We start from the raw sequence: 21,297 nt of genomic DNA on the forward strand, positions 1-21,297 counted from the left end.
TATTTTTAAAATTATTTTTTCTTTTCTTATAAAATCTAGGTCAGACTATTTAGTTTTCATATATAATGTCTATCAGTAACTTTAAACAATATTCTGTGCTAATTATAATTCTGACTTGTTGTAGTCTTAATCTGAACTGTGATATTTTTTTAATAATTTTATCCAATGCCTCATCTGATTTCAGTCGTTAACTTAATTTATTTAATTTATTATTTATATGAAATGTCATTATGATATTTTAATTTGTTAAACTGTTATTTTATATATACATGTATACATTTCTTATTATGTAACTGTGATCTATGTTGTTGCAAAAATAAAATAATGCCAACTGCTGAATTGCTTATTGCTGATTTGCTTATATGCCAAGCAAATTGGCAAGTCCCTGCCGGCATTCCATACAAAAACCCGTGTAACATCAAAGTTATGTAGTACTCTAAAACCCTTAAAACTTATGGTATTCCTTACGGAAAGGGCCGAGAAGGTGCGATTGAACAGAAAAGGCCGAAAAGTTGCGATTGTCGACAAAATAACGGCTATTGACCAATTAAAATCAATGTTACAACAGCATTTAGGCGATTAAACAAAAATGGCTGATCAAGATGCAAAGGTGAGAATATAGGATGATTTCACTATTCAAACGTTACTTTAAGACTTTAGATGAATTGTCAGCAAATTATTTCTACATTTTTATATCATTTGTCTTATGCACTTCATCACGGATAATGATATGAAGCTTTGCCTTCTGATCCATAGTTGTTTTCACAAACACTTGGGATGTGGGAGCTACTTGTCCTTGATTTATTTTGTTGTGGAGATCCTAACGCGTAGTCCAAATGATTATGAATGGTATATTTGTCAATTCCAGCACATATACTTATCATATAAGAGTTATAGGTTGGTCACTGCAGCTTCAGTCTCAGACTATTTAGGATGGTCCCCTATGGTATTGGTACCATTGTTCTTATTATTCCCAGCAAATTGTACAAATAAAAAGAACTTGTATTATCTATTTTATTAAATTGTATTTAACTATTGCAAATTGACTTTAAAATACACATGTCATACATAGAGTAACTCAATTTCTGATTTAAATTAGAAACATCTTTGGTCTGACAGTGTACGAAATTCGGAATTCAATCCACTAACCTGGTTGGGCTACCAGATTAGATATTCACTAGCCCGAAAAACATTTCACTAGCCGGATTCATCCATTCGAAACAGTTGTTTATATTTTTCTTTGAAAATATGGTAGCCCAGTCAGGCTTGTTGCTGTGAAATATTGGCAGCCCGAAGAGAAATTTGGTAGTCACGGGCTATTAGACTACTGCTAATTTCGAACACTGTGGTCAGCCAGCCATGTTTTGAATGGGAGCTTAAACGGAGAGCACTATGGTACTGTGGTATGTCAATTGATGGCCCTTTTTGGCTTCAGTTTAATTTTTTTCTACAGAATATGATGTCACAACAGTTTCATCAGACGACCTTCACTTGTCAAAATATGAAATTATCAGTTAAACTGGTATAGATATGGGGTAAAATAAAGAAGAATTATCAACACACGCGGTCAGCTTTGGATTTTCCTATCATTGACAGAAATTTATTTGAAATGAAAGTATTTCTAACAATTTTTTATCCAAATTAATAAAAGCAGCACTTCCACTTTAATCACGGATTTATATTACAGGGATCGGACACTCCCAGTTAACCCTATATAAATGCTTAAATATCTTGTCGTGCGCCCGATAAAGGTACATCGATCGATAATTTACCGGCGCTAAGCGTAAATGCCCGTTTGCAACAGATACCTACTTTACAAAATACTATACAGCTTTTCCATTTATTATCCGATTTAGGAAATTTAAAGTTTATTTTGAAGAAAAATACTTGTTTAATTCAAATATCTAATTTATTTTTTAAAGGTATAGTTTATCTGTCCGCAACGACGATTAAAAAATTAACTTGACGAAATCCGCGGTAAATTTACATTTTTATATAAAAAGCAGGTATTGGAAATTTTTTATTATAAGGTACCATAATTAAATTTCAGTTTTCAAAAATAAAAAAGAAGCCGATGTAAGTTATGCGATGCAATATTTTAAATTTATTTGGGTTATGTAGTCAATTTATTAACGCACAATTGTTTAAACGGGTAACTGTATTGCGGCCTTTACATTCGCTCAACATAGTGAAAAAATTTATTCACTTTTTTTTAGTACAATTATTGCCGAGATTGTCAATAATTGCATATTCATAGAATATTTTAAATTTCATTCATCATTTATATCATTATTATTTTTGTAAACCTGTTTCAAAGTCAGTGCAGTGAAGTAGACAATCATCGTAACAAGTAAAAGTTTCTCTCGTGTGGCTGTCTAGATTCCGGCCTTTTAAGTCACTCGTAATATTTTAATCCGTAATATTTAATATTCTTTTTTTTTTGAATGCCTGTAGAAAGATATTTATGATACTTTTTTAATATAACGCTAGAAAAACAGTAAAAATCTTTACAGTTTGAGTAAGTTATTTTGCGAAAATAAAAGTAACTTTTGATTATTTTTTACACATCGCTTAAATTCTTTCAAGTTTAATTACTTTTGAAGGGGGTAAGTGGATAATTAAAAAATTTTAATTTTCAAACTTTACTACCAGGTTACATGTGATAATTGCAAACTCAATCTTTCAAAAACAAATAGAATTTGAATGTATATTTTGTTATGTGCGCGGGTCTTTAACTACAGTTCCATGGGCAGTGTGGGGGGCCGGGCGGGCTAAGAAAATGATTTCTTGAAGAGGATATATATAAATAAATGTAAATCTATTTTCTTAATTAACTTTTATAAATGAAATTGAAAATATACAACTAAATTTGTATAGTTTCTTTCTTTGGAAAATAATGAAAATAAACATATGACAAATAAATTTTTTGACGGAATTGTAAGGATAACTATGAAAAAAAAATCTGTTTCAAAAAAAAAATAATTTTTTAAAACAGCGTTCTCTATGCCAATGAAAATTTCTTCCCCTTGCCAATCTCTAATGAATTCATCTATATATGAATGTTTGTCAGAATCTTGAAAATAATATTTAATTACACTAATAGAAATATTTACTATATTTATACTAATATACAGGCAATCAAGATAAAAGAATGTACAATTTACAAATCATTTGGAAATAATTCACAGAAAATAAAAGACACATTTCAAAACATGAATTTCTTTAAAAGTTTTTTTACATCAAGAAACATTTTTTTGCAATGCCACTATTAAACCATGTAAAAAATAAAATTAGTCTTATTCTGAATCGCGGTAATAATTCGTGCTTGAAGTAAAAAAGTGCGCACAAAGTGTAGAGAGTAGCCTTAACCAATAGGCGAAATTTTTTTAAATTAGGTACTTTTTTAACTAAGTTGTTGCGCGTTACTATCGGCATATTTTCATATAATTAATACTTTAGCGACACAAAATAAATACTGTATTAGATACATTCATGATGTGTATAATTTTTCACAAAGCTGCAATAAACATCACATACTCTTGTGAAAATCTGTCATATTTTCGCACTCCGCGCGTTCCGCCATCTCATTCTGTCCACCTTTATCCGATTGCGCTCGACGGGACTTTAAGCTAAACGAAAGTGGTCCGATCCTTGTAATATAAATCCGTGCTTTAATACACTATTTGTTGGCGTTCAGTGTGTAAAGAACAACATTTTCCTGATTTACACCGGAATGGCAAGGACGGAGTACCCCGGGGGGGAACTATAGATTAAATTTTTAACCCTTTATTCCCACTGTAGGGGAAAAAAAAACTTGATTAAAACAATTTTTTTTTTTAAAATCATATTTTTTTTAAGAATTTTTTTTTTTTTTTGGGACCCCTTATAAAAAATAACCCTACCCACCCCCCCCCCCCAGAGCATTCAGGGACCATAACTTGCCTGAAAAAGTCTCAGTCACCCCAGTTTTTTCCCGCGCTCCCCGTTTTTCTTGGTTAAAATCATTTTATTATTCTAAACAATCTTTTAAAACCTTTTCAATTTGATGCCAGACAGTTTGTAAATTCTTTTATCCCCTTTTTAAAAAAATTTTTTTTAACCTTGCAATTTTTTATCGCAACAGTTACGTCCCCGTGAGTTTTTGAATTTTGAAAGAACTGTAGATATAAATATTATTATATAATCTATAAATAGCTTTGAAATGCCTTTCCCTGATTGGCAAACAAGCAACTTTTTGTTAAAAAAATAACAGGTCAATATCAAGTATATTCACTGTTTTTCCCCCTAAAAATAGATTTTCAGAGTATATTCACCCGGTTTTTCTTCTAAAAATAGATTTTCTGGAAATCCCTAAAAGACGCGAGACTTTGACGTGACGTCACGCCAAGTTTGTTGTTATTATTCTGAAAAAAACGTTGAGTTGGGTGTACATAAGAGTCAAATTAGTCTATATTAGTTACCGTTTTTCATTTTTAAGAACAATAGGGATTAGCATGCCAATGGAAAGGGCCAAATTATGGAAACAGTAGACAAGCTGAAAAATAATGATTTCCGTCGTATGCAATGGCAGATGTGATAAGCCATATAAAAGCTATTTATAAATTATATAATAAAACAGATATGTACTTTTTAGCTGTTGAATATGATGTGATATGTACTGAAAAATTAATATTGACCTCGGCTATCGCCTCGGTCAATATTAATTTTTTCAGTACATATCACATCATATTCAACAGCTAAAAAGTCCATATTTGTATATTATTATATAATCTATAAATAGCTTTGAAATGCCTTTCCCTGATTGGCTAACAAGCAACTTTTTGTAAAAAATAACAGGTCAATATCAGAGTATATTCACTGTTTTTTTCCTAAAAATAGATTTTCAGAGTATATTCACCGGTTTTTCTTCTAAAAATAGATTTTCTGGAAATCCCTAAAAGACGCGAGACTTTGACGTGACGTCACGCCAAGTGTGTTGTTATTATTCTGAAGAAACATTGCGTTGCGTGTACATAAGAGTCAAATTAGTATATTTTAGTTACCGTTTTTCATTTTTAAATAAGATAAGGATTAGCATGCCAATGGAAAGGGCCAAATTATGGAAACAGGAGACAAACTGAAAAATAAAGATTTCCGTCGTATGCAATGGCAGATGTGATAAGCCATATAAAAGCTATTTATAGATTATATAATAAAACAGATATGTACTACTACAGCTAAAAAGTCCATATTTGTATAATATTACATAATGTTTTGAAAAATTTTCATATTTCAACGTATAAAAGATACACAAAATAAATATGTTTGTTGGAAATCACTGCATTTTATTCTATTTCCAATATTTTCACATAATCCCTTTGTCCTCCAACACAGTACATATTGTTGTCCATGATCAATTGACAGGAACGACTGTGTTTTTGGACAGGGTGGTTCCTGACTCAAGACAGTAGACTGTAATTTATTGTGTTTTGTTTTTATCATTTGCATTGCATTTTTGAATTATTTTATACAAATTATTTAATTAAGGTAGGAAAAGACACATAGTCTATTTTCTATATCATTAAAATGTTGACTTAATATGGTATCTTTGATTGTTTCTACTCTATAGATATTTTGCTCACAGACACCTGTTGTCAGATGTTTTCCATTTTGTGAAAATAATGATTGTTACATTCTTGTCATTGTACCAGTGGTGGTTTCTTCTCCATTTACAGAGAACAGAAATTTGGGGTCAGACCCTGACACCACCTTGCAAGTCCCTTGTCAAATCTCAGGATCTAACACAAATGTTTAATTCAAAGCCCACATGAAGTTTAAATAAATCCTATTAACCATCAAGTCTCAATAAAGTAAAGATTGAAGACTCATTATTATCTCAAAAACATAAACACTTAATCCAGTAGCATTTAAAGCCAATATCCCTGTATTTTTTAAAGCCAATTAAAAAATTAAATGTACACCTAATTTTAAAATGTTGTTCAACAAAGTGTTTGAATAGCTTTTTAGATTGTTTAAAGCAACACACCTCCAAATTCATGCTAATTTTCATGAAAATTTGAAACTGTTATTAAAAAATTGAATATTGTGAAGTGACAAAACAAGTCATTTACACATTGCATATGGCACATGCAATCCCAAATATTACCTAAAAGAGGTCAAAATATGCAAAAATAGCCGTTACTCAGTTATTCACCAAGTAGAAATATGGAAATAAGCCATTAATCTCACAAATTATCACTTGAATCTTGAATCTACTTTTCTTAAAATCTTCTTACATTTTTTTCAAACTTTATTTTCTTAAAATAGTTTGGCTAATCTGGAGGCATGCAGGTTTAAGAACCAATGTTTATGATACCATAATCAACTTTTTATTGATATTAAAATTTGAAAGTAGTTTTGTCTATTGTCAAAGCTAGAATAGTCTTATAGAGTTCCCGCCATTCTAACAAAATATTAAAAAATGTGTGCTTTTTACAGACTGAGCTATCAAAGGAGGTATTGGCACCAGCTGAAGGAATTAGGGAAGACCTGGTAAGAAAACTAAGTTGTTATTAATTATCCAAATCCTCAAATGCTATGGTTTAAGGTGTTAATTTGTTCTAGAATGAAAAAAAAAAACAACAGGCATCATATGATATTTGTAATTTTTCAGTTTAATAACTACATTAATGTTAGATTTGTTAAGTGCTGTTTTCTGATAGCATATGGGACCATATATAGTATATTTTATTCACAAGAAATGTTTATTTTAAGGTGTATAAAGCTATCTTATGAAATTTATTGTCTTTTAAATGATTTTGGTTCCATTATTTTATAGTTGATTCTCCAAAGAGTTGAAACATAGAATATATCTGTTATACATATTGTATGTAAACAAATGGAATGCTCTTGAACAAACTATTATGCTGCTATTTTAAGTAGGTCTTTAGCTGTTAACAATGATTTTGTGTTCACACCATTCGCTCTTAATGAGATATATAAAAACATATTTCTTCCATAATGATGTATATATTTTATAAGTATGTTTTGTTTTTTTCAAAATCAAAATAATGATTTTTAAAGCAAGATATATAGCTTAATACAACTTATGTATGTTTATGTACAATGTTTATTATTTAACATGAAACAAACAGGTTGCAACTGCAGTAAAGTTCTTACAGAACCCAAAGGTTCAACAAAGTGCCCTCAGTCAGAAGAAAGCATTTCTTCAGAGAAAAGGTGATAATTTCATTCATATTAAGTTAACTAATTGAAATATATATATCAATGTCATGCCAAAAGCTTATTTCACCCATCTGTGTTACAAGAATGATTATAAAAATAAGATAAGAACTTGAATGTTGAGACAAGATTAATATACATTATATATCAATGAATAAACAAGTTAAACTTTATGATTATCCATTATCATTATATCTCAAAAGCTTTTTATATGCCTGAAAAAATTTGGAGCATATTATGTTATACCCCCTGGCATCTGTCTGTCCGTTAGCAATTTGGTTTGCGGAGCATAGCTTATGTTCCATTTGGCCCACAATATTCAAACTTCATAGGTTGATTGTCCATATTGGGTAGAAACCCCTATTGATTTTGGGGTCACAAGGTCAAAGGTCAAGGTCACTATTACCTTAAAACTGAAAACAGTTTCCGGAGCATAACTTAAGTTCCATTTGGCCCACAATATTCAAACTTCATAGGATGATTGTCCATATTAGGTAGAAGGCCCCTATTGGATTTTTGGTCACAAGGTCAAAGGTCAAGGTTGCTATTACCTTAAAACTGAAAATGGTTTCGATCAATAACTTAAGTATTAATCAACTTACAGCTGAAATTTTTTATAGGATGAACAGCCAAGTCTAATACATGACCCTTATTGATGTTAGGGTCATAAGGTCAAAGGTCAGGGTCACAATGATCTTTACACTGAAAATTGTGTTTTCTGGAGCATATTTTAAGTTCCATCTGACCCACAGTGTTCAAACTTCATAGGATGATTGTCAATATTGAGTAGAAGACCCCTGTTAATTTTTGGGTCACAAGGTCAAAAGTCAAGGTCAATTTTACCTTAAAACTGAAAACGGTTTTCGCTCAATAACTTAATTATTAATCAACTTACAGCTGTTAAATTTTATAGGATAAACAGCCATGTCCAATATATGACCCCTATTGATTTTAGGGTCATAAGATCAAAGGTCAGGGTCACAATGACCTTAACACTGAAAATTGTGCTTTCTGGAGCATAACACAAGTTCCATTTGGCTTACAGTGTTCAAACTTAATAGGATGATTGCCTATATTGAATAAAAGTTCTATATCTTTATTGGGGTCACAAGGTCAAAGGTCAATATCAAATGACCTTAATATATTGAGTACATTAATTATATGCCCTAAAAAATTTTTTTTATATTATGTTATACCCCTGGGGTCTTTCCGTCCATCCATCATAGCATTTTTACTTACAAGATAACAACTTGATGGTGGTGCTTTGGAAACAGCAACTGTATATATATGAAGGTTCTTCAGCTATAAAGGAGGATTGCTTTTTGAAGTCAATTTATAAGCCATTTATCAGAACCTTTTTTTACTTCTGTTGCATTCTGGCATTATTTCACATTACATGCTATTTTCTTCAGGTAACAAACATCAAACATGCTGTTTAACCAAACATTGTAAAACTAATTTGTGCCCTATCTAATGAAGGAAAAAATAATCGTTTCTGATGCATTATAATTTAAATGTGCCTTTAATATAACAAAATGATAATTATGTTCTCTAACATTTAATGTAGTCGTACTGTACTTTATAAGGTTTAACAGTTGAGGAGATAGAAGTAGCTGTGAAGAGAGCAGGGGTTCAGCAGAACAATGCTGTTATACAGGGTAATACTGGTTACCAGGATACTGTTGCCATGCAACAAGGTACAGCCCCAGAACCTCCTGTCAAAGGTAGTTGTTCTAGTTGATATCAAATTTCTATTCCATTACAGTATAACATTGCTTGGTTTATTATTCAAATGCTTTGTAATAATTGATAACTCGACCTATAAGCCTTACTGATTACATTCATACGCATCTAAACTTGACACATGCAATATTCTACAACAATGCACTCAAAAATGATATCTATTTCCGAAATGTAACACATATATTTGTACACACAGATACACAATATGATACAATGAATTGTCTTTTGAATGGCAAATTAATTATGGTTTCTGTGCTGTAACTTTTTCAATGCATAATTTTGTGGAATTTGGTAACACATTTTACTTTCAGATACAATGCACTAAATCATATTGTGAGAGTTATTGTCCTTTAATGGCAATTTGTGTTAACAAAAACAAAGTTATTCAGATGATATATATAGTCTATTGAAAGAGGATATAAACTGAATTCATGTTTAGTGTGTGTTAGTATATACATGTATTGATTTGAACACAGACCATTTTGATTTTTGATATTTTCCACAAATTCTTTTAGAGGAAATGAGGAAACATTTCAATGGTGAAATATATATGACACCAGTTTCAACTCAGTTACTTTAAAAAATGAATTGAAATTTTTTTAACTTCGGGGCTAATATTACACATCCACAGTATCCATTCTATATTACAAAATAACTTTCTTGTATGTTGATTTTCATATGTCTCCTTTTTGGGGAGAAATTTGTGTCATTTTTCTCCTGTAAGGCAAAACATTTAGTTGGTAGACCTCTTATTTCTGCAAAAAAATGTTTCTCTGTAAATGTCAATTTGTTTGGATGGTGGACTGTAACTTTTGGGTAATTTAGGTCTAAGTGTTTTTTACTATTAAACTTCACAAAGATTTTGTTGTCCCTTATGTTTTTATAAGTAAGGAGTAAAAAGATGATGCAAGATTGTTCTGCATCAGAAGTACTACAGTGATGTTTTTATGCATGTGATAATTTAATGCTGATTTTGTTTTTTAGCTGAGGAGATAAGTACATGGATGAAAGCTAGACATGTATTAGCAATGGTTACTATGGTATCTGGAATATCATATGCAGCTTATAAACTATACAAGGTAATGTTCATGGTTATTTTATCTTTTCTCACCTTCTATATAAGAGATATTATTATGAACTCATCAGTGAAGTATATGTCACTTTTCTCTATAAGTTTGTGTTTTGCCTCACGACAGGGTTTTAAAATGTTATCATTGTGCTCTCTTGTTTTGTTAATTACATCTATCATATGTATAATTTATACTGTTAAACAATGTCCCTTACTTTTATGTCTGTCATTATTCATTATTTTGTAAATAGATTAATGTTATTACACAGTAAAGCACATTAGAGACATTTTTGGGAGATTTTATATTTATATAGACATGTAAGCAGAATTTTAATTTTGCCTATAATAATGTCTTTATAAAAACTCCCAAAAAACTATAAAAAAAAGTAAAATGAGTTTACTGCAAAATATTTCATTTTCAAATGAAGAATATTGAGAGTAAACATTTGTTCATAAAGGCATCTAAAGTTGTCATATGTATATTAATAACTTATTTAACATATTAATGAAAGAAGATTAACATTTGAGCTATTATTGAACTAATTTTCTCTATTAGACATACTTGCACTCCAATAACACTTGAGTGGAATGACTTCAGAATAAGGAGTTGAAAATTGCTATTAATTTCCCATTTCATGAATAGGGAGGTTATCAAAATGACTATTGGGAAAAAAAGTAAGGAATGATGTAAGTGTTTTGATTATGTGTTCTGTCATATATATGATGTATGATGTAGGAGTATTTTGGACCTTGGTTATTTGGCTACGAGACCAATGAGAGACGACTGGAGAAGTTAGAGAAGATTGTAGCAGAGTCAGTAACTAACATGAATACAACACTTACCTCTATAGAGGAAACACTAGGAAAACAACAAGATAAACTACTAATGTTATCACATGATGTCAACAGTAAAATAGTAAGTTAACATCTGTTATTATATGTCAATTTAAACAGCATGATTAAATATGTTTTGACAGGTAAAGCTCTCAAGACATTGAAATTCCAAACTCGATAAATTTGATAACTATGATAAATAAATTATTCTTATGGATCTGTTTGTGAAAAGACATATGTATATGACTACCAATTTTCCTGTGTTTCTGTTGACCATCAATAGTTGGACTTTAGGTGATATTGATCAAAACAAACTACATTATAAAGCATGGTGCTATGCCCCTCTCACATCCATACTCCAAACAGTGATATTATTTAGCAGTAAAATCACACTTTGGGATATATTATTTCTTAAACAACATTAAAATTACATGCCTCCAGTTCAGTTGACAATTATTTAAAAATTGAAATAATAAACTTCAGAAAATATGTTAACAGTTCAATTAATTTATAAATATTCACACATTCAAGTGACATTTTGTAACGCCACTCGTGAAAATATTACATCTGGTGTTCACTCAGTGAAATATATTTCAATCTTAAGTGCAAAACAAACAAATATCCTCTATCATACAATGTAAAAAAACAAACAAATGTCATATTTCCTGTAAAAAAAAAAGAGAACAATAAAATTCTCTATACTGGTTAGGAACCACAAAAACTGGACAACCACCAAACCCTGACGGCCCCGAAAATGCTTAATTTAGTATTTTCTTTGTTCAGTGGTTGTCAGTCACTTTTTCATCAACAATAAATGCATGTTTCTTCTAAAATTAAGTAAATAAATTTATTTCAACTTCCGTAAATGGTAATATTTTAATGTCTATTTCAAGAATGTTGACGTTGAAATTTGGGGGGTCAAGAAAGCATGCCTGACCTCATATACCAGCTATAATCATTTGCAGAGTAAACAATAGAATATCCAAAACTTCATCATTTGTTGCTGAAATATGGTATATCATGTTAAAAATCAAAAATAAAAACACCCAAGCTTTTATCTGAAAGCTATCTAAATCAAGTCATGTACATATCTGTCTGGACACATGGTCCTGTAGTGTAGACAATTTAGGTAATTTTGATACCCTCCTTGTTGAGCCTCAGATATAAGTGTCAATACAATCAGAAATAAACAAACTAGTTTGTTAGTTAGGAGAAGAACCTAGCTGAAATGTGTCAAATTCTTTTATCTCTAGGTTAAAAATTATGAAATCTGTACGGAAAAATGTTCAAAAAGTGTCTGGTTGATGGTCCCCGACCAGTACATGTAGTAGATACTGTATAACGTTTTTATATTATAAAAGAAGTTATTATTTGTCAAAGATTTGAAATTACGTGTATATGTATAAACTGTATAATAATTTTTTGTTGCTTTTTACCACAGGAATGCAGTTTATTTGTATATAATATAAAAATGATATATATATTATTGTAGGGAGTAGATAGTAGCCCTGTAGGACAAAACAGCTCCAGTATTAGTGAGATCAAATCAGAGCTTTCCTCTATAAAAGGACTTTTATTGAACAGGTATAACCATTCTCTATTTATCTATTTATGATTTTATTTCTTGTTTGATGCTTAAAGTTAAAAATACTAATTTCTTTTCATCCATTTACTTATTTATTTGAAGAAGTCCTACTAGGACTATATTAAAGTATAAACTGTTTCATGATTAAAAGAGTAAATGGATTAAGTGTAAACAGAAGTATATCTTTTTTGTTTGCTTTCCTTGCAGACGACAGTTTCCATCAATGCCAACAGCTACCCCAATGTTACCATCTTGGCAGCTTGCCAGTAATTCAGGGGATGCTAATTCTAACGACAAAGATAAATCAGACAGTGAAGATAGCTCACCAGAAATAACAATGTCTTCACATCCTGCACCTGATAACCCTGTAATACAAGATCCTGAATCAGATCAAGATAATACTGAACTGTCCTTGTCCGGGAAAGATTCTGAGATATGTACTAAAAACAACAACACTGAAGTTAGTGGTATTGAAAATGAGGCTAGTGGAAGTGAGAACGAGGCTGAAAGTGAGAAGGAAAATAAGACATCAGAACACACAGTAACAGAGGAACATGACCATAGTGAGGGAAACTAAATGTGAAGCTGATTGAACCACAATCTGTGCCAAGTTATCAAATGCAGTAAAACTTTCAAAATGACACTTGTCTGATTTTCAAAATCATAATTTTATCACCTGTAGATTAATAGACAATCATTTTCAAATCTGAATTCTGAAACCAACAATCTTCTGCTTTAGATTATAAAGAAAAAGAGTTAAACTTTTATTTTCGCTGAAAGTGAAAATATAATATGGTACATACAATCTTTGGTGAAAGTACACTCAGAATATATGATACCTTTTGTTAATTAGCTGACATTACCCTTGTGTTGTACATATAATGTTAAACACTAATTTCTATATGAAGGATATATACATGTACTAATGAACAATTAGTTGTTTCTAGTCATCATTAGATAGTACATGTTTTCTTCAATAACAAGCTATTATTTAGGGTATTGCTTTGACAGTAAGTTGTACAAGATATTTATTACAGAAAACTTAAACTGTGTTAATGTTTGATACACATGAGATATTTACTATATGTACCAACATTTACATGGAACACAATAAATTGATGATTCTTATAGCTAGCAAAACAGAAAGGAGAAGTACATCTTTGAAATCTTGTCAAGCTTGTCTATTCAAAGAATAGGGAGAGCTGTTATACTCATTGAAGTGTCTGCACCGCCATCACACTTTGTTCAAGTTTATTAGGGCAAATTGTTATCTCTGAAACTACTGGAGGGCATGGGTTGAAACTTCACACACTTGTTCTCATTGATTATCTTTAATGATGTGAACAGGTTTTCTTTGGACAGAGTTATATCCCTTTCTCTTACTGTCAAAAACTGAAAATATTCAAGTACTGTCTTACAGACAGCTCTTATCAATGATTACTGTATTTTCATATTTTATGTGATAAAGGTGCTGTATATATTATCTTTGTTGAAATAAATATAACTGCTTATTTGTACATTATGTAGTTAAATTATTACATTTATATATATTTTGTGTAAAGTTTCCTTTGAAAATGTGTCATAAATTTATAGCTTGACTTTTATAGGAAGAGTAATTGTACTTAGTTAGGTGTCTGCATCATCGTCATACTTTAGTTAAGTTTTTCTGTGCAAATTGGTATCGCTAAAATTACTGAAGGGAATTGGTTGGAGGTCACTGTCAAAGGCCCATAACTCTAACATGAATTTTGACAGAATAATGGCCCTTTTGAATTTAAAAAATTCTATATTAAGGTTAAGTTTGACAGTTGTTGACTTCAAAAAACCACTTGCCTCTCACCAACAGGGACTTTGGATTATTTCATGTGAGGAAGCTATCTAGCTAGCTCACAAAGTGTCAGTGACTCTACTTGGTGTCCGTTCATGCCTGAATTAATGCATGGAAAGGGCACCCAAGTCTTCATCCACCAGTAAAGCTGAAAAGTCGTCATATGACCTTTACTGTTTTAGTGCGATATAAAACTCAACCAAAAGAAACCAACTGATGTTGGCATCAATTAGACCATTACAGATATTTGAGATATTTGGTGATTATAGACCTTTACTTGTAGGCTATAAATTACTGTTACTACATTTTCTCTATGTCTGGCAATGTTCTTCACATGTCTAATAGTGCATACACTTACAACAGCTCTACATACAGTTCTTTATTCATAGTTTCATCCTATCTAACAGTACATCAACTGACAGTATTCAACTTAAGATTTAATTATTTTCCACCAAACTTAAATAGTTGAGACAGGTTTAGCAAGAGCAGTTTTTTTTCTACCAAGATAATGTCCCTGTGATTAAGAGTAATTTCTCTACCTAACAATAAACATTTTGACATGCAATAGTTTTCTTCACAGCTGTTAGTGTTAAGAAGACAAACTTTTTAGTATTACTGCTTGCAAAATAAGTGATTATATGAATTCATTGCAATTCTGTACGTCTGCGAACAATTATTTTACTATATTCAAATATTAGAAAATTAAGCATATATATGTACAAGTGTTGACCTAAAACTTGAAAATATACTACTGTAGAAATATAGTTTTTGCACTGAGCTATTCATTTTCTGCACCTTTCCAGTGACACAAACAATAATCCATTTCAAAACTCCAAATATTATGAAAGTTGGTTTCAAATTTGAACCTCCAAGTTCTTGTAATAATAACATATTTTGTTATTTATCACTATCCATACTAATCATGTTTTATACACTGGTTAATTGTTGTATCAGATTATAATTATTTTGCATTTTTATTTGATCCAGTCTGATTACTTAGAAACTGATTCCAAACTGCCATTGTATCTGAAATATGAACGTAAATAAACATTATTATATATGTAAACATAATGTTAGTATTTACTTTATTGTATAATGAACTTTCATTATATATTATGGAAATATAATCATAAATGATAATATAAAAACAATTATGATTTTATAAACCTGACCATACTTTTATACATAACAGCCTTCTTTACTTGCCTTACCATGATATGCATTTTAGGAATAAAGACTGATCAATTTACAGTTTTCCAAAACAATCGTAAAATACACACAAAATATTGTCCCATCACAACTACAGTCAGACTCTGTTACATGTCTACATACAGAGGCACCTCTGCTACGACTAAAGTTTATGGTATCTTTAGACAGACAAATCCTTGTTATTACCAAATTTCAAAGTGTCTGCAGAAAATTGGAGAACATCTTTTACGACCATACATGTAGTTTCATCATTCTTAAGAACGTAATATTTTTTGTATTACATCTACTAGTATATCCATAAGTAAGACATATTTTGTAAAATTAATTATAAGTAACTCTCGATTTTACTTTGGTTCCTAATTCAAAAATATGCATGTATTAAAAAGAAACTAGTGCTATGATATTGTTTTGAGATATTAACATTCTTGACCTTATATGTTATTTTTAACAATAGGAATAATGACGACGCACATAATTATTACGGATCTTAACTACAATATACTGTAACATAAATCCGTGCAATTATCAACAAGAAGAGTTAAAATATCTTACAGAAATTTCTGAGCGAGTTAAGCCAAGGATTATTGGTAGCTTTACTTGTTTTGACACCGAGTGTTGGCGGCGCTACGGTAGTTGTTGTAGTTGTTGCCATATTGTTGCCTAGTAACTGTCTCAAGACGTAAATGTTATCTAGAAAAGTAGAATTAATTTAGTACACATGTATACATTTGTCATATAAAAACACAATGTTAAGAATCGAAATTTAGAAATTATGAAGACAATTCACGTGATTCTATGCAGTTAATAAGTTGATTGTAAGTAAGAAATAATCGCTAGGCAACTTTTAGATGACAGAGGTCTGTACATACATCTGTAAAAAAAATGTTCATGTCCGGCAAAAATGCGACAAAAGCAGATAAAAACCAAAATAACTGTGGAAATTATCTTAAAATCCAAAGAAAAAATATACAAATAATCAGTTTATCCACAAAATCATCAATTTTCTTGTTTTGTTTTCCATGTTGCAGAAACCTGTACTGCAGTAGCGGGTCTCTGACACAAGGCGCTTCAAATGACGGTCTCACACAACTATACAGCTCAAAATATTTGTTCCATGAATATTTACATTATTTTTAAACACCAAATTTACACGTTTCTCTGCGGTCAAAGTAAGAAGAAGGTTGTATTCAGTTGAAAAGTGTGTTATATGTCAGTTAAACCCTTAAATTGACAAAAATTCGTGGGCAATGCGTTGCAATCGATTCCATTGCCGTCTGGGTTGTGATAATTTTTGTCATTTTATCTTTAAACAGGCAATAACAATTTCCTAAGTTCCAAAACACGGTTGATTTGTGTAAGTATTATTCATACAATGCGATGCCGGTGTATTTAGGGGTCGTTTTGCACACATCTGTGTTTTAACCAATGTTAGGCAAGTGTGGCGCCCATCCTCAAATTTGACGTACGCGTTTGCATAAATGGCAATGAATTACACCGTGTGCATGTAATATGTTGGAAGAGTACATACACGTGCTCCTGACTCGTTTCTGAAGTGTTTCCAGTAAAACATTAAAACAAAGTTAAATTCAGTAACTCGACTGTCATTTTTTTCCACCGCTTCTGCGACGAATACTCCATCGCTGCGAAAGCTATGACCAGTGTGCTATTACAGAAAGTTAAGAACATCGCTAAACAATAACTTGTATTGTCCAACAACATTGACCTGGCACTCTCGCATTTGACCCCATTGTCGGTAAATTCCGTAATCGTTAGTCTATATGAATGTATATAACCAGTTGTTAAATGGTCTAAATTACAAATCACAGACAGTAGCGTTAATTTTTATTTTGATTGAAAAGTGAAAATATTGATCTATCTTACACATATTTTGGAGTTTCTGGATCCAGTTGTTTGCTGAATTCCCAGATGTTGTTTTGGTGTTGTAGGTTGGAAATCGTGTGCTAGCTCTCTGATTGAACCGGAAACCTCCGTTGCCTAGCAACCGACTCCATATCGGTAATCTGTCTATATTATAAAAATATATGCATGTGGTAATTGTATGTATAAAGTGGCGTCTCGTGCATTGAATGAATAAAGTGGCGTCTTGTGTAAGTATACGTATAATTTTTTTAATGTGAAATATATTCTTGTTTTCTAGATTTCAGTTTCACACATACACGACAAGGTTAATCCAGATTTAAAGAGATATAGTGAACACCAACCCTAATTTCACAGATATTGGCAGGTGTTTACATTGGTCATTCAATGTTATATTTTCGAGAATTAATAGAGTATGGAAACAACATACATGTATATAAATTTTACTTCATCAGTTATGTACTTTATAATTTATACCCTAAATTTAAAGTTTATGCGATCACTTTTTTCGTGCTTTATTTCCAAAAAAAAATCAATTATGACGTGAAGGTGTTTGATATGTCCTTTTACAATTGATCATTTTAAATATGACATGTGTATATTGATATGATTTACATGTATATAAAAATTTATTATACCAGCTTTGTGAGGGTCATCCATCAACCATTCCTGGTCAATAGCCGTGTACTGCGCATGTGCAATTGCTAACATACATACAACAACAAGAGCCAGAACAAGTTTCTCCTCCATTATTGTATACCTGCGAATGGAAAGGGAAAACTTTGTTGATTTTCACGTGCGTTATGATCACGTACTGTCAGCTCAGATACTTTGACAATCAACGGATCATAGTGACATTTATACTTGTAAAATATACGAATAAATATTGAAGACAGGACACACCTGTTTTAAATCCATTATCTGGTGTCATAGTTAACTTAATTCTCTTATTTGACATTTATGATTGTTAAAAGGTAATAAATAAAGCTAAAGCTGGAGGGGGGGGGGACTTTTCTTCTCTTTACATATGATTTTCAAAATTGTAGAGATATCATATACTAAAGGGAAAATTCTCAAGTCTCAAGTTGATGGGAAAAGTTTAAAAAAAGATTTATCCCAAGAGAATGGGAAATCTTAACATAGTTATCTTGCGTTGGTGTGTATTGGGAAAATCTTAAATGCAGAGTTATCTCATGTTTGCTGGAAATTCTAAAATTCGCTGTTATCTTACGTTGGTTGAAAATTCTTATGTAACGGTAATAATTGGAAAGTTTTAAATTCACAGTTATCTTATGTATTCGGGGAAAATACTGAAGTTATCATAGGGGCGTCCGTGGCCGAGTGGTTAAGGTCACTTGCTCCTGATTGCTGTCGGTTCGAATCCCGACAGGTACATTGGATGCCTAATGTGCTAGCTTACGAAACGTCAGTGGTTCTACTCAGGTTCCTGTCCGTGCCCGCTGGCGATAACTTTGCATTAATTTATCAAAAAAAACAAAACAACAAAACATCAACAAGAAAATAAAAGATATAAGGTAAGTTTGTATGAAAAGTTTTGTGAAAATAATAGAAAATGAAGCTAAAAATAACTTACACAAAAATGTTTGTATCAATGGAAAACTTTAGTAATGAAGCTAACATGCATGATGTGTCAGTTAAAAGCACTAGCCTGTAACATTTCATATTACTTGCCTTAGTTTCATGAAAAAAATCAAGTTTAGTGAAACTGTTCTGGTAATTTTCAAAAAGTTATCAGTGTCTTAAAGATCTACTGGATACCAATTTTCAACTTTTTTACTTTCTTTATTAGCATACATTTTGAATACTTGCACTTTTATACACTATTGCAAAAAATAAAATCAACGGTAAATGAAAAACCATTTTTAAAAAGGTTTAAGCAGCCACCTACAAACATTACTACAAACCAAATTCGTAAAATTGAAAGAAAAACAAATTTTACCTGATAAATTACAAATGTAATCCAATATTGTCAAGCACAACTTTATTGCATGTAGCAGCCACTAACCATTCGTATCACATCTATACGAGGCCGCCAAGCTTTTCTTACATGCTTATCAAACTGACAATATCTTGATAACTTCTTTTCTTTAATAGACCAATTAAAATAAAATGACTTTGACACATGATGTGGGACGATTTTTATACGTGTTAACATGCAAAAACCATTAATTCTGTGAGAGCATTTTTTTACCTTTTAGAAATCTACCGATTCTTTATGAATGAGACAATTCAACTTGAGTAGGAAACGCTGAAATAAAAAACACAGCGATGTGTCAAATAGCAAAAAGAAAACAATAAGCTGGTATCATTGTTGTAGTGAATGATGTAAATAGTGAGACGTTGCGTGATGAAGATGCTACAACAAATGTCACCATATACCTAACATTAATGTCTTAATCATATAGTTTTTTTGTAAAATGTATGACAAAATATCCGCTCTAAGTTAGTAAACAGGATGAACGATAATAAGGCAGTTCGATTGTTCTGTATTTTAATGACTCTATAAACAAGTTTATATGAGGACATGGCATGCTCATATAGTCAAATATAGCAAAATGGTGATTTATAGAAGTTATAATGGCGAGAATGACCTCGTAACCCTTTCATTGTTGCGGAAATTCTAGTATGAATATATTACTAATTAAAAGCTAATGTCAAACTTCTTTTTAATGGATTGATTTAAGTAACAAAAGTACAAACAGTAGAACGTATTTGATATTGCAGTCATCGTGATTTAGTCATGGCGCCGACTTATTGTGATCTCAACGTCAAAGTCTGGCCTTGTCAAAATTTGACACACATCCTTTTTGTACTACATACACAAATTGCTCTTTTTATATAATTGTTAAATGGTTTGTCCCCGCATTATTTCCGTTGCCAATGTTTTTGTGGCTTATTTTTTTTTCTGGTTAGGCTTTACGTCGCACCAGTACAGGGCGGCTATGCAGCTTTATTGGTGGAGGAAACCCTCAGGTGACCGTGTATTACTTCAGACGGACACCCGAGTATAACCACCGACATTTTTGCAAGCTATCTGGATAGCTTCTTCACATGAAAGAGCCCAAAGTCCCTGGTGGGGTTACAACATACAGCGGTGTAGGGGCAAGTGGTTTGAAATCAACGACCTTAATCACCCAAGCACGAACTAATGTTTGAACATAAATAATAATCTGTTGATGTCACGGGATTTATACATAGTTCATGATGTGATCGTACTTTATGTGGTTCGTTTGTATTCATAAAGAAGTTATCATAACCCTAGAGTGGATATTATCTAGGAGGACATGATGTCCCAGATATTACTTTTACGATGACCATGTTATCCACCTCTTTGCGTTGTATTTTGACGTGCCGCCCATTTCCAATGTCGGTGTTCCTTAAGATGAATGATAAACAACATACAGTGTACTTCGCTTTTTTATGAATACATTTTTAGGATGAGATTTACATTTTATGCTTCCGATTTTTATACTTCACAACAGCAGGTGTCAAGTGCCGTGTGACAGCTGTAAAAGTTGCCGCGTACTTTAGTTCAGTGTTGTTATATTTTTCTGGTCCTTCGGGATAATTGATTCCAGCACTTTTAAGTGTTGAAAATTAAGTACCACTCAAGCCGGTGCTAGGGGGCGTGCGGTGTCTTGCACTTTTACATTATCCCTCATATACAGACTCAATCAAACCGAGTCTGCAATTTTCATTTTTATAGCGATTAATGATTCCGATAACGAATGTAAAAAATTATGTCTTTAATGCATGCTAAAAGAAAGGTGCATAAATCTTGGACAAACTTTAGCAAACATTATATCATGTCCCAGCATTAATTTTCTATAGAGTTATTTCTAAATAATAAACATTTGATAATAAAAGGGAAATAAGCAGCATGCAGCACGTTCATAAACACGTGAAGTG

At 31.5% G+C, this 21,297-nt stretch overlaps 2 protein-coding genes across 3 annotated transcripts; one reads left to right on the forward strand and one right to left on the reverse strand.

The window, feature by feature from the left end:
- The first annotated feature begins 508 nt into the window (after positions 1 to 508).
- On the forward strand, positions 509 to 13,971 carry LOC132736719 (peroxisomal membrane protein PEX14-like). Its single transcript, XM_060723914.1, has 8 exons — positions 509 to 610; positions 6,478 to 6,531; positions 7,134 to 7,218; positions 8,808 to 8,945; positions 9,949 to 10,043; positions 10,770 to 10,949; positions 12,360 to 12,451; positions 12,660 to 13,971. The coding sequence occupies exons 1-8, from the start codon at positions 590 to 592 to the stop codon at positions 13,027 to 13,029; spliced, it is 1,035 nt and encodes a 344-aa protein (XP_060579897.1). The 5' UTR covers positions 509 to 589; the 3' UTR covers positions 13,030 to 13,971.
- Positions 13,972 to 15,172: 1,201 nt separating this feature from the next.
- On the reverse strand, positions 15,173 to 19,710 carry LOC132736720 (uncharacterized). 2 transcript variants are annotated; one of them, XM_060723917.1, is made up of 5 exons: positions 19,580 to 19,710; positions 18,006 to 18,127; positions 17,371 to 17,514; positions 16,042 to 16,179; positions 15,173 to 15,306 (listed from the first exon to the last, which is right to left on the reverse strand). In XM_060723917.1, the coding sequence occupies exons 2-5, from the start codon at positions 18,115 to 18,117 to the stop codon at positions 15,242 to 15,244; spliced, it is 459 nt and encodes a 152-aa protein (XP_060579900.1). In that variant the 5' UTR covers positions 18,118 to 18,127; positions 19,580 to 19,710; the 3' UTR covers positions 15,173 to 15,241. The 2 variants fall into 2 exon arrangements, with proteins under 2 accessions (XP_060579900.1, XP_060579898.1); XM_060723915.1 differs by lacking the exon at positions 19,580 to 19,710 and adding an exon at positions 19,328 to 19,465.
- Between the last annotated feature and the right edge of the window lie 1,587 nt (positions 19,711 to 21,297).

This window comes from Ruditapes philippinarum, unplaced genomic scaffold (genome assembly GCF_026571515.1).
Source record: "Ruditapes philippinarum isolate M1 unplaced genomic scaffold, ASM2657151v2 ctg4531_1_1_1_1, whole genome shotgun sequence".
NCBI classification, from domain to species: domain Eukaryota; kingdom Metazoa; phylum Mollusca; class Bivalvia; order Venerida; family Veneridae; genus Ruditapes; species Ruditapes philippinarum.

Excerpts from the sequence above, each read along its gene's own strand:
- LOC132736719 (XM_060723914.1), top strand. The coding sequence starts at position 590 with ATGGCTGATCAAGATGCAAAG. Across the intron at positions 611-6,477 it reads TGGCTGATCAAGATGCAAAG|ACTGAGCTATCAAAGGAGGT; the intron begins GTGAGAATATAG and ends TGCTTTTTACAG. Across the intron at positions 7,219-8,807 it reads AGCATTTCTTCAGAGAAAAG|GTTTAACAGTTGAGGAGATA; the intron begins GTGATAATTTCA and ends GTACTTTATAAG.
- LOC132736720 (XM_060723917.1), bottom strand. The coding sequence starts at position 18,117 with ATGGAGGAGAAACTTGTTCTGGCTCTTGTTGTTGTATGTATGTTAGCA. Across the intron at positions 17,515-18,005 it reads GGATGACCCTCACAAAGCTG|ACAGATTACCGATATGGAGT; the intron begins GTATAATAAATT and ends TTTATAATATAG. Across the intron at positions 15,307-16,041 it reads TAACTCGCTCAGAAATTTCT|ATACAATGGCAGTTTGGAAT; the intron begins GTAAGATATTTT and ends TTCATATTTCAG.